The sequence below is a fragment of the Ornithodoros turicata genome, chromosome 4 (genome assembly GCF_037126465.1).
Source record: "Ornithodoros turicata isolate Travis chromosome 4, ASM3712646v1, whole genome shotgun sequence".
In the NCBI taxonomy this organism is placed as follows: Eukaryota; Metazoa; Arthropoda; class Arachnida; order Ixodida; family Argasidae; genus Ornithodoros; species Ornithodoros turicata.
The window spans coordinates 4,155,683-4,169,326 of record NC_088204.1 but is presented as its reverse complement, the minus strand read 5'-3'; the positions used below and the strand labels follow the sequence as shown (position 1 = coordinate 4,169,326).

At 47.5% G+C, this 13,644-nt stretch overlaps 1 protein-coding gene and 1 long non-coding RNA gene across 2 annotated transcripts; both read left to right on the top strand.

The window, feature by feature from the left end:
- Window positions 1-8,981: 8,981 nt before the first annotated feature.
- On the top strand, window positions 8,982-10,155 carry LOC135392632 (uncharacterized). Its single transcript, XR_010422185.1, has 3 exons — window positions 8,982-9,027; window positions 9,817-9,948; window positions 10,009-10,155. It is a non-coding gene; the product is annotated as an uncharacterized LOC135392632 (long non-coding RNA).
- LOC135390526 (phosphatidylinositol phosphatase PTPRQ-like) lies at window positions 10,156-13,604 on the top strand. The gene is made up of 10 exons (XM_064620221.1): window positions 10,156-10,165; window positions 10,229-10,375; window positions 11,400-11,530; window positions 11,583-11,772; window positions 12,073-12,143; window positions 12,304-12,511; window positions 12,594-12,893; window positions 12,977-13,267; window positions 13,338-13,508; window positions 13,594-13,604. The coding sequence occupies exons 1-10, from the start codon at window positions 10,156-10,158 to the stop codon at window positions 13,602-13,604; spliced, it is 1,530 nt and encodes a 509-aa protein (XP_064476291.1).
- Window positions 13,605-13,644: the final 40 nt, after the last annotated feature.

Genomic DNA, 13,644 nt, shown 5'->3' with positions numbered 1-13,644 from the left:
CCGCATTAGGCTAATGGGTCGCGATGTTCTTGTCCGCAACCTCTTGATTGTGTGAAGACGAGAAAATGTTCCTTCATCTAGCCCCAGTGGGTAGCATTACATCATCCGGGAACATGAGGCAGTCGAGCAATAATGCCAGACCTAGACCTCATAATTTCACAATTATTAAAAAAAAAACTCCCCGGCATTCAATTTCGACTTGAAGACATCGTTCCGGGAAGTATATTCCTTAAAAGTATACGATATGACAGGCTGGGAGTGGTGGCTCGCTCCTGTAATCCAGCTACTTGGAAGCCAGGTCTAGGGATGGCCCGAGTTGGAGTGACTGTCTCATGTTTCCTGGTGTTTGTAGATTCCCCGCATTAGGCTAATGGGTCGCGATGTTCTTGTCCGCAACCTCTTGATTGTGTGAAGACGAGAAAATGTTCCTTCATCTAGCCCCAGTGGGTAGCATTACATCATACGGGAACATGAGGCAGTCGAGCAATAATGCCAGACCTAGACCTCATAATTTCACAATTATTAAAAAAAAAACTCCCCGGCATTCAATTTCGACTTGAAGAGATCGTTCCGGGAAGTATATTCCTTAAAAGTATACGATATGACAGGCTGGGAGTGGTGGCTCGCTCCTGTAATCCAGCTACTTGGAAGCCAGGTCTAGGGATGGCCCGAGTTGGAGTGACTGTCTCATGTTTCCTGGTGTTTGTAGATTCCCCGCATTAGGCTAATGGGTCGCGATGTTCTTGTCCGCAACCTCTTGATTGTGTGAAGACGAGAAAATGTTCCTTCATCTAGCCCCAGTGGGTAGCATTACATCACCCGGGAACATGAGGCAGTCGAGCAATAATGCCAGACCTAGACCTCATAATTTCACAATTATTTAAAAAAAAACTCCCCGGCATTCAATTTCGACTTGAAGAGATCGTTCCGGGAAGTATATTCCTTAAAAGTATACGATATGACAGGCTGGGAGTGGTGGCTCGCTCCTGTAATCCAGCTACTTGGAAGCCAGGTCTAGGGATGGCCCGAGTTGGAGTGACTGTCTCATGTTTCCTGGTGTTTGTAGATTCCCCGCATTAGGCTAATGGGTCGCGATGTTCTTGTCCGCAACCTCTTGATTGTGTGAAGACGAGAAAATGTTCCTTCATCTAGCCCCAGTGGGTAGCATTACATCATCCGGGAACATGAGGCAGTCGAGCAATAATGCCAGACCTAGACCTCATAATTTCACAATTATTAAAAAAAAAACTCCCCGGCATTCAATTTCGACTTGAAGACATCGTTCCGGGAAGTATATTCCTTAAAAGTATACGATATGACAGGCTGGGAGTGGTGGCTCGCTCCTGTAATCCAGCTACTTGGAAGCCAGGTCTAGGGATGGCCCGAGTTGGAGTGACTGTCTCATGTTTCCTGGTGTTTGTAGATTCCCCGCATTAGGCTAATGGGTCGCGATGTTCTTGTCCGCAACCTCTTGATTGTGTGAAGACGAGAAAATGTTCCTTCATCTAGCCCCAGTGGGTAGCATTACATCATACGGGAACATGAGGCAGTCGAGCAATAATGCCAGACCTAGACCTCATAATTTCACAATTATTAAAAAACAAACTCACCCGGCATTCAATTTCGACTTGAAGAGATCGTTCCGGGAAGTATATTCCTGAAAAGTATACGATATGACAGGCTGGGAGTGGTGGCTCGCTCCTGTAATCCAGCTACTTGGAAGCCAGGTCTAGGGATGGCCCGAGATGGAGTGACTGTCTCATGTCTCCTGGTTTTTTGTAGATTCCACGTATTAGGCTAATGTGTCGCGATGTTCTTGTCCGCAACCGCTTAGTTTTCTGCAGACGGGAAAATGTTCCTTTATCTTGCCGCAGTGGGTACCATTACATCACCCGGGAACATGAGGCAGTCGAGCAATAATCATCTCCTAGACTGAGAGACAGAAAACAAAGGACGACTCTGTGCCCACTGCCCAGCCATGCCACCTGCGGCGCAGTAATATTTTGAGACCTGACGGATAAGATTTTTTTTTTCTTGCTTAAGTTGAACACGCCTATAGAGTGTGTGACCCTCGTTATATGATAAGGGGTTGTTTTCCGCTAGGCGCTGCCAGGGTTGCTCTCTTCCCGCTTCTCAGACTGGAGCGATGTTCAAGTTAACCTTGACGCGAGCCGTATGTCATCACCAGCTTGCCTGATTCCTTGCCATCTTATATGCATATTAACCCTTCTGTACCACACTCCCTCCTGCTGTCCTCTCTTAGTCTGTATGTCACTCATAGCTACAGTTGCTTCGCGGCGCTAACGCGGGTTCTTTTCTTTTCTTTTTCTTTTCTTTTTTTTTAAGAATACACGAAGCACCTTTTCGAAACGATCCTCAGCATGAAACCTATTTTGAATGGACTCGCCTCTAAACTGCAGAATAAATATATCTGCTATTATACATGCAATATATAATGGTATATGCTATTTATATATAATATAATGCTATATATATTATGCAATATATTTGCTACATATTGCGGCTCCGATAAAACAGCGCGTCATTCGCGACAGGAAATCTTCGAACAATTTTCGCTTTTAGTTCCTCCTCAATGTTTCCGAAGCTCCACGCAGAAGGACACTTTCATTGTGAGAAAAGGGAAGAAGCCTTACGATGGTGTCTATCGCGTTTCTATGCATTATGGTGGCAGCTCGCTCTCAGGTATCTGCAATGCACGGTAAGCAAAGCAATCTATCTTCTTGCGATATCATTTCGTGGATCAAAATGAGAACGTGAATGCACCTGCACGCCCGCTTAGGATTCCTCTGAACCGAAAGAAAAAGACAAAGAAGCTGCTAAACTTTCGAAGAAGTAACCCCCTTTAACAGCAAGGTATCTTAGGATTGCACAGTCATATCAGATAAACATTCGCCTACAGAACCGTTGACGAATGCGAAGACGTACACGGGAAGATAGACGTTCTTCCCAAGAGGCGTAAAGAATTCTGCATCCCCCTTTCTTCCAGCATTTTGTTCTACGTCTTATCCGGGCATCCACCACACACAACTCAGAACCTTCCCGTCACGATATCCCTTCCTATGTACTCGCAGTATTTCCCATTTCTTGCCCCGTAGAACGCTTAACTGGCCCGTAATGGTGGTGATGGTGAAGGGGCTCGCCGTTGTCGGTCCCACATAGGTGGGCAACGTCACGACTGACGCCCTGAGGGAATGTGCGTCCTGGGCCGACTTCTAAGGAAACCGTGCCGACATATGTCTGAAAGCGTCTGAGGAAAACCCAGTAAAAACACCCAGACAGCACAGACAGCACCGGGATTCGAACTCGGGTACCTCACAGTCCCGACATGACATGGTCAGCAGGCTAACCATTGAGCCACGCGAGCTGGTGAGCGAGCCCGTAGCGCTTGAACTGCATGACCCGTACCGTGCATTCACACGAGCGACATTCCGCCAGAAGCGGAAGATGCGAAAAGCGTCCATAGCTTTCAGGTGTCACGTGAGCGCTCAATGTCGTGTCTTTACGTATGTTGCTAACCGTGGGGAATATCCTGCGCCACAGCCACGAGATATTCCGTAGCAGACGACAGGAGAACACGCTGACGGTGTCGTCTGCGAAGTGTCGTCTGCAAAGAGCGCAGTACGCCACTCCCGATATTCTCACCGTGTGAATGCTCAACGTAACACGGGACGGAACCTCGGCTCTGTAAGCAGTGTTTTCGCTTTCTCTTCCACTAGAATATTCCGTGAGGATGTCGCTCGTGTGAATACACGGACAGCCACCTGGTGGTGGTGGTGGTGGTGATAGGGCTTGCCGTTGTCGGCCTCACGTATGTGGGCAACGTCACGACTGACGCCCTGGGGGAATGTGCGTCCTGGGCCGACTTCTAAGGGAACTGTGCCGACATATGTCTGAAAGCGTCTGAGGAAAACCCAGGAAAAACCCCAGACAGCACAGCCGGCACCGGGATTCGAACCCGGGTACCTCCCAGTCTCGACGTGACATGGCCAGCACGCTAACCACTGAGCCACGGGAGCTGGTAGCAACCACCTGCAGGAACATTGTCGAAGACCTCTCTTCCAATGACAATGAACTATCGTAGAGCGCCAAATTTAACTTGATTGGCGTCGTCAAGAGACGCGTCACGCAAGGGCAGCAGGAAATCCTGAGCCAAGCTCCATCGTACACTTCCTTCGCGATGTTTCATCGAAGCGGCGGATGAGCAAAACCACTTGAAAGAAACGAACATGGTGTTCCTCGTCGCTGAGAGCTTGTTAATGATCGTGTGTCTCCAAGCGTCAGCAATGTCCGGTAAGAGCTGTAAAATCCTCAACCGGTCGTGGACACCAAGTTAGAAGAAGAGATGCCCCAGTTTAGAGTAGAGAGTTTACTTGAGGCTGTGAGATAACCTTCCAACACGACAGCGCTATGGAACCTTTGTCTTGAGAACGTTTTGTAGACGATTTGTTAAAGGGTTATGTCGTTATGGAATGTGAGACCGTAGCGAGCTAGGTAGCTGGAATGCGTTCATTTTGCCTACGTCGTAGATGCTCTTACGAGACAGGATACTCAAGGTACCAGCAAGCCGGAATTACCTTTCTGATTATGCCGGCAATAATTACATCTTAAATCATTCGCCGACAGAACTTGTCGTCGGTCCGGAAGACAGCGTTTCCCGAAGGCGTAATTAATTATGCTAATATGACTTCTACTTCAGTACAATTGCAGAGATGTTCGTGTCTCAAAATAGATTTTAAAAAAAACGAAAACACATTAAGAAATGAAATTGTGGTATTGGTTCATCCACTGTTCTAGCGCTAAACTGAGCTAACGACAAGAAGAACGAAGGGAAGGCAAGCTCAATTCAAGGGTTTCGGGGGACCGAGACAACAAGCAGACATGAGTTGATTAAGCTAGCTTTGTAAACTCTCAACTCACCACCAAATTTATAGACGGTGCTCAATACGTGGTATGTACAGCTACTCACCCAACAAATCATAAAGATACCAATCAACCAATCAGCTCTTCTATATTGAATGAGCTTCAGCTGCTGTCCTTGCATTCGGTCTATGAACCACGATCCTTTATGACCCCACAGAAAGGTACCTCGGCGAAGTCAACTGTGCAATCACAGATGAAGATTCCGGATGCAACTTTCAAGAAATCTGCAGGTGACCTAAACAGCAATCATTAAGAGACTTTTATATCTTCCGAAACAATTCCAAGATAATCGTTGTTGCAGCGTCACCTGTACAGAAGACTGCACTGCTGCGACAAGACGCATCTGGGGCACAGTGAAGTACACTCGAGTAATATATATATTATTTCGGAAATTCACGAACCATCTGGTTATTGGTGATACTCTCTGCACTCTTAACTCGGTACCCTTTAGTAAAGGGTAAAAAATCGCAATATTTTACCCTTTATTTCAGAAGCTACCAGGTACCCTCTGAGCAGTACCTTTTATAAAAGTTACAAGGAAACCCACTAATTAGAGGTTACGGCCTTCAATCCAGCACCTGCCCGTAAAGGTTACGCCAACGTGCGGCTTTTTATACAGGATGTTCATTTTTATTCGCAACAGAGTAGCGCTCATTTGGCAGGTGGGTTATGTGAATTTTTGCTAATTAATCGATCCGTAGTTACAAACACATGCGTCAGGAAATGTCGGAAATGTTTGTAACTACGGATGGGTTAATTTGCGAAAATTAACACAACCCACCTGTCAAATGAGCGCTGCTATGATGCGAATAAAAACAAACACGCTGTGCGTGGGATATGAACAGACATTTACAGAACACACCGAGGTACCAAAATGCACGAGCAGAAAAGGAGATCTTGCACATATGTATATTACAAAACAGAAGTCTATCTAGAGGTGACACATTGTGCACAAGTGCGATTCTGATGTGAGGAGAAACCATGGTCGCTTTACCATATATGTGGAAAAAAGAACTATCTTCTAAGTGAGAAGCAATGCATAAAAGTGCGAGGAAGCCAGCGAGTCAAAACAACTGACCTATGTTTGCTAAGCTGAACAGACCCAACGAAATGGAGAATTGCAGCAGAAAAAAATTTATTCCACATTCGTGTTGCAGAGGCGAGCGCAAATGGCAATACAGTATTACATAAAACGCACACAACCTTGAGTAATATGAGTGTACAGTAACGCAGGAGACACTACATTACTGCGTTATCAGCGTTGGAGGCGCTCTGGGACGAGTTTGTGAGGTACTGCATTGCGCTGGTGACGGTATGTGAACCTGCATGTAGGATCCTGGGAACAAAAGTTTGGGCAATGAGAGTAACATTTACGGAACCATTCAAATCCGTACAAAGCACAAGGTACAAAGCAGCATAAATGCGGGAAGGCGTTTACTCCGAGATTGAGTCTTAGAATATCGTAAGAATACAACAAGTAGGAAGCTGCGAATTATATATCTCGATGCATATATCCGCAGCTCGCAAAATGCACGCCGGTGTATTGACTTGGCGACCAAGTAAGAGCAGAAAAGTAGCAAGCGTAAGTGGCGTTCATATGCAGGACCGCAAAACGCTTGCCATAATCACAGCAAACATGCGCTAAGAGCTCTTGCTATCAAAATAACGCACGTACCTAGCACAAAATGTACACTTACCCAGTGTATGAAGTGTGTGAATTAGGGCTGCGGTGGTGACGTTCGTTTTCGGTTATATATTCTTTGCAATCTTCGCACTCACTACACTTTCCCCTGAGAACACCGAAAATATCCTTGTTTGCTAGCGACATCTAGCTTTTCCGTTGTTCCTGACTATACTATGATAAACGCGAGGAAAACCACTGATTAAAACAGATTACACTTGTTAACGGACGGACGACGAGCGTTAAGCGTTTCAAGGAAACCGCTCTCAGTGTGGATGGACCTAGACCAGGCTCGGCTACGCAGCGAAATCGGAAATCTTGGTGGTTGCGGCATTGACAATGGTTTTCCACCCTTTAGAAAGAAACATACTATCAGTATTCCAGACTGCGAACTTATAATCTGTGTTCATACAGCATTGATAACATGTAGTCGACGTATAAATGACGCTGAAACAGATAAAAAATAACAGCGTAGATTCGCAACTGTCGTCTCGAATGGGAGGCTGAAACGCGGCATTATGCTGAAAAACAAAAGGAAAACAAACGATAAGAAACTAACAAAGAAATTATCGTTGGAGATATCGCTTAGAAGTTACAGTGTCGGAGTAGAGGGTACATTTATAAGTTACAACAAGCTGTTTTTGTTTTTTCCGAGATGTAACTTCTATTCGTGTTGTAAAAACATGACTTTGGTCGCTTTTAACCTCTCAATATACGTTACAGTGGTGTAACCTATAAGAAATTTGGAAATCTACGTCTATATAGAAGTTACATGTTTCTAAAAGTTACAATAAAAGGTACGGGTTTAAGAGTGTGCTTCTTACTCAGGGATCGTCATTGTGCACAGCCGCAGCGCACGATTTGCGATTCAACTACAGGAACAGGACCACGTGGAATGTGGGCTTTATCCGTTACAATCGTCCACTTCCAGCTTATAGGTTCCAGGGTTCCATCAGGAACGGAATCATTTCCGAACCGTGGTAAGTCAATTTTCATTTAGAGTTTTCAATATTCCGACGGGTTCGGCTTTTACTTCGGCTTCACGGTCTTTAATGGAGCTCTTAACTCGAGGCATTCATTTGTAGAAACCCTGGAGCTAATTCTAAGGAGGCTGGTTTGTTATGCTAATTTCTGTGCCCACACGATGCTTCTTTCTTACATACTAGGTTGCAGAGCTACAGAGACTGGTTCGAATTTGTGTCACCAAGAACGAAAGGTACAGGTATCTAATATCACTGAAACCTTCCTTGACGGTGGCTCACTTTCCACAGAGGACCTGTGGGACGTTACGTCCGTTCATCTCAACTATCAGCACATGCCTTATGAAAGCCACGAGCAGTTCTGCTTTGTCAGTGGGCTCGAGAGCAGACATATTATATTCAGGGTCGTCCTTGCGTATGGAACTGTGTATGGTACAGACACAAAGGAAGGTGAGCCGCAGCGTTTGAAACGTCCAGCACTACACGCCAAGCTAAGATCTAATTGGCGTCTCGTAATGCTGTGTGCTTCTTTTATTGGGTGAAGGCGCTTATTGTAGGCAAGGATAGGTAGGTAAAGAAGGCAGACGAGGCTGGCGCTAGTATGTGAGCTTCAACGGAAGCTCATTTCTCGATGCTCGCCTATCCCGTCTGCCTTCTCTTCCTGCCTGTCCTTGTCTACAATAAGCGTCATTGCACCAACAAGCCCAATCTTTTACATTACTTCTGTTGGCTTCGTCTGCGTCACAAGCCAACACTTGTGTCACGGAGCGGCGCGCCGTCTGCTACACTTCTTTTATTAGTTGGAAGGCTTCTCAAAACTGGTGGTTTTGCACAAAACGAACAAAACGGGGGAATACTCTTTTAGTATAACAAAACCACAATGCTGTGTGGCAAGTGGACATGGTGGTGTGATGCTCCACGACAAGTTTCATTTTTATCATGTTCCTATAGGGTTGTACAACATGACATATGAGCCGCGCTTTGGAATAGGAGGCTTCACCTGCGCAGTGGAAGGCAGTGTCCTCTCCAGTGTCACCTCTGTCGCCAGCATAAAAGGCAGGGAAATTTCTGGAAACTCACGTATAATCCCGTTTGAAAACAGTTTGTTAAGGTCTCAGAATCATTATTTTACCTGCTTCTAATATTATAGCGTTCTTTCCGTTTCGAATATGGCAGACGACATGTACTGGAGAAGCTTAACCGTCAACCTTGACGACCGTATCAGCTTCTCCGACACCAACGGCCAAGGTTTCATCTGGACCAAGGACGGCACAGACATCACCTTACAGGATGTAGAATATGGCGTCAAAGGGGTTCATCGAGCTGACCTCGCAGACGGTGGAGTCTACGTCGCGAGCACCAGAGGCACCAGAGGCTTCCTCAGAAGAAAGCAACAACGGGCTATCATTAGGATCATTGTCCGCTGTGAGTCACCGCTGTCTCATCATGGTCCCGAGGGGAGGGGGGGGGGGAGGAGGAGTGTCGTTGGGAGGAACCCGAGAGGTCTGCCTGCCTGATTAGGCGGCATGTTCCTCGGGAAGGGAAAGGTGGTGGAGAGGAGCAGAGGAAAGGGTGAAGTGGAAGACCGAGCGGAATCCGCTCGTGGGGAGGATAGCTGCGTCCATGGGCCGACTTCAGGGGAACTGTGCCGGCATACGCCTATTACACATCTGAGGGAAACCCAGGAAAAACCCCAGACGGCACAGCCGGCCCGCGGATTCGAACCGCGGACCTCCCAGTCTCCAAGCGCACGCGTTACCGCTGCGCCACCGGAGCTGGTCATCATCATGGTCCCCCGTTGCGAAATCCCAGGATTTTACGGCCTCGAAACAAAGAAAATTCTGTTCCATTCCATTGTTTCGTAAGATGACAATGACATGCAGTGTTTAAAAATCCGACATCACAATTTAACCACTCCACGGGTTTGTTTTCGATGTGTGTCCGAGTCGTTTTAGCGAACGAAACATTTTTAGCGGCCGTTAGGCTTAGCAGGGCGGACACGACGGAACAGCCCGCTGTTGGTTGATTTATTGTTAGGTTAATCCAAATTCGCTGTGGGCATTTTCTCGCGCGCGACCGTGCATGTTATGGTCAGATAACACTTGTGTCCAGTTTTTTAGCTTGCGACGGCTTTATTGGACAACGAAAATCGTGTCCATGACACTTCCAAGCGCATAGCAAAGACTCATTCACTTTGGTGTCACGTTTCGGCAGCGTGCCCTGGTGACCGATTCGGAGACAGTTGTTCCGGACAATGTCCACCGTGCAGGAATGGAGGTATCTGCCACGACATCACGGGTGTGTGCGTCTGTCCAGCTGGGTTCAAAGGAAGACTCTGCGAAAGTCGTACGTAACACGTTTCACGGATACCAGTACTTGGCACTCAGTACTAGTGCTCGTCCGCAGATTGCAACGCCACGACATTCGGCGAAGAATGTCAGCACGACTGCCGCGTTCTGGAACGCAGTCGACTCAACTGCGCCGGACTCCTGTTTTGTCGTCCTGATCCTTATGGCTGTTCCTGCTTTCCTGGTTACACGGGGAAAGACTGCAATGAAAGTGGGTGAAGAACGGCAGTTTCTCGTAGGCTCAATGTCCTCGGTTTAATATCGTATAATTCCAACAGGATGCCCTCCTGGAACGTACGGCGCAGGCTGCAGCTTGCGTCACAACTGTAGTTGCGCGGATGGTCAGTCTTGTCATCCACAGTGGGGCCACTGCACGGATGACAGGTGCCGCGCTGGGTATCGCCAACCGCCATACTGCGACAACTGTAAGTGACGCCCCGAACATATTTCCATATTAGACGGGTAGAAGAAGAAGAACACACTATGTTCGAAATCTTGGTCGCTCTCGTCTTGAAGCACTTCCCTTCATACTTCCTTACCCCAGAAGAAGGACGGCCTCTGTTCAAAATATCGGCGGCTCTCGTCCTGAGGAACTTCCTTTCATATTTCTATATCGTATTACATCGCAATAGACGATTTCAGAAAGTCCCAGTGCTCCCTGCGTACGCGTTGCACCCTGATAGATTACTGGAATGAACGGTCCTTCGGGTTTCGTTGTCCTTGACTCCTCCAGTACTTGGCACCCAGTATTACCCGCGAACTGCAGCGATACAACATTTGGCGAAGAATCTCAACACGACTGCGCTGCTAATGCTAGAGATGGAAATATAATGCTACTGCCATATATAGTAACTGTACGCGCATGTTCATGCAATGCGATGGCTTACTAGCAAGAGTGGCACACGATGCCTCGGTGTGTAAGGAGGTCACAGAACCCGCCTTATAGTAGACATTGTCTATCCCATAGGCAGCTCGCAGAAAGACGACGTGTCCTTCGGAAGGAGCTTCTCGCCTTCCTGCGACGCGGAGGGCTACACACCCGCTCCTAACCTACTTTCACGTGCGTCTGGTGTACTCCGTATAGTGTATCGCTTCTACGAGCATTTCCAAACTAGTGGTATGTGTGTCCATATACCCACAATGCTTCGCTATTCCACGTGATAAACACCGCACTACTTCCGCACTTGGGCCCCAAAAGTCTGAGAACATATGCGCTTGGGATTCTAGCAAACATCCACGACTTCTTTTTACTTTTTTTTGTGTGTGAGCAAGTTTCCACTGATACGGCAAGATGACCACTCAGTATCACCCCTGCCCCTCAACTCAGGCATGCGATCCACTCGGTAGACCACAGGAGCCTACATTGAGACGGAAATTGACGCAATACCGGTGCCGTTGACCAGAGACCTGCTTGTGCGTGACATACAAAAAGGGGGGACGTTTTTGCAGCGTACCCCGTGCTCAAGACCATTCATCTGTCCCCCCTTCGCGCCACGGTCCTGCAAGTGCGGTGGAACAAATGGGACCCTCAGCAGGACTACGGTGTGGGGAATCCAGAATCTTACATCGTCCAATCCAAGGTAAGAGACTACCTGTCGTACATTATCGATCAATACACCCTCGATTTTCCAGGAAGATGGAACTTCAAGGTGGAAAATCGGCTCGCTATCGGCTACGGGCACTCAAGGAACCACTGTGTACTATAACATAACGGGTCTTCGGCCTGACACCCGTTACATGGTCCGCGTTCTGGTAAAAGATTGGGACGGGCACATTAATAAAGAACGAGCTCCAGAGAAAACTGCTACGACGCCATGTGGAAGTAAGTAAAGATAGTCATTATGCGGTGACCAGTGATTTATCCAGACCCCACTTACACCCTCAAAATCTTAAGGAGGCCCCTTAAAATTTTGTGAGATTGCGCAACATTTCGTCAGAAGCAGAAGACATGTGGGCATTAATTTCTGTGTTAATAAATACACCTCTCCCTCTCAAAGCATTCAAGACAGCCTACGCGTCTGAGCCAAAGTCACTTCGATGACCTAATAGAAATATATGCTGCATGTGCAGGCTTGACCTCACATTCACGTTGATTGATGTCACGATGTCATTTCTAACCAAGGTCCCCAAGTGCCCCCTCAGAACGTATCGGTCAATGGACACGCCCAAGGATACATGGTCGTCACATGGAAGGTAGGTATTCGCAGATGGTTTATCAGTTGGGCTTCAGAAATTACGGCGCACGAACAATAAGAGCAGTGTCGACAGTGTACGGAGTACCATTTCCTTGGCTGTCGACAATGATCGAAACCAATTGGACGATTCCAAAAGACGCTTATCATCGTTTCATCAGATTCCTGATGCGATCACGTGGCAATGTTCCACTGCCAGTACCGAAATCCGCATCAACCAAAGTATCCATCGAAACGATCAAAATACAGAAAGGTACTCGTTCCGCACTGCGCCGTACACACTTTACACCATAGAGCTGAGAACAGTCACCGGACAAAACACGACGAGCGAATGGTCTCCGACGGTCCATGTCACATCAGCCGAACAAGGTGAGGACCACTGATACTGAAAGAATATGTGTATACATGTACTTAATGATTATTGTGTGCTTGTCTGCCGCTCTGTGTCCAGCTCCTGGAAAAGTTGAGAACCTGGTCGCCATCCGTGTGGCATCAAAGCTGTACACAGTGTCCTGGACGCCACCCGAAATACGTAACGGTATCATACGAGGATATCAACTGGGTCTGGAGCCGAAACGTCTGCTCCATTGTACAAGATCTCCGCCTGAACACCTGATGTTCATTATATCCGGAAACCAGACGGCACGCAATGTCTCGTTGATGCCTGATGCCGAGTACAGTATTCGTGTGAGAGCACGCACTGTCGCTGATGGACAATGGACGACTATAAAAGTAACGACACCTGACGAAGGTAGCGTCTCGCAGCTGTCACCCTAGCTAATAACATGTCGCTATACAGTAACGCTGTTACTTCTGATATTTTGTTGTTTCCAGCACCGGAAGCTGCCCCCGGAGACGTAAACGTCCACAACGTCTCTGACGCGGGCGCTACGATCACGTGGAAAGAACCGGACTGTGCTCTTAGTCACGGCGCCATTAAGGGCTACAAGCTAAAGCCGAGGAGAAGGAAAGCACCGCAGGGAATACTAGAGCGGACCACCACGATGAAATCTATCACCTTCAACCGACTCAGTCCCTTTACCAACTACACCTTTGAGCTGTCCGCATGGAACACAGCAGGGTACGGGCCTGCAGTCTACGCAGTATTCATGACAAGGCCCTCCGGTACGACGAACTGACACTGGAACGGCCGAAGAGTACCGATTACGCTGACCAATCATGTCTTCCGTTTCAGTGCCTAACGCGCCGACGAACCTGACGTGGCACAGCGTATCGTGCACATCGATCGCCGTCTCGTGGCTTCCACCGGAACCGCTTACGGGAAAGTTACAGCGTTATCGTGTATACTACAGGACGTCAGAACATGCAGAGTTCATCACTGACGAGATTCCTGCACAAGCATACTGTAATGCGACAATCCGCTCCGAACGGCAGTGTTTCGTCATCCACAATGTCGCGCCTAATACTACATACCACATTTTTGTGAGTAGATATTTCTTAGTCTGTAGCTCACGAGGGGCACTCAATCCACGTCTCTTTTA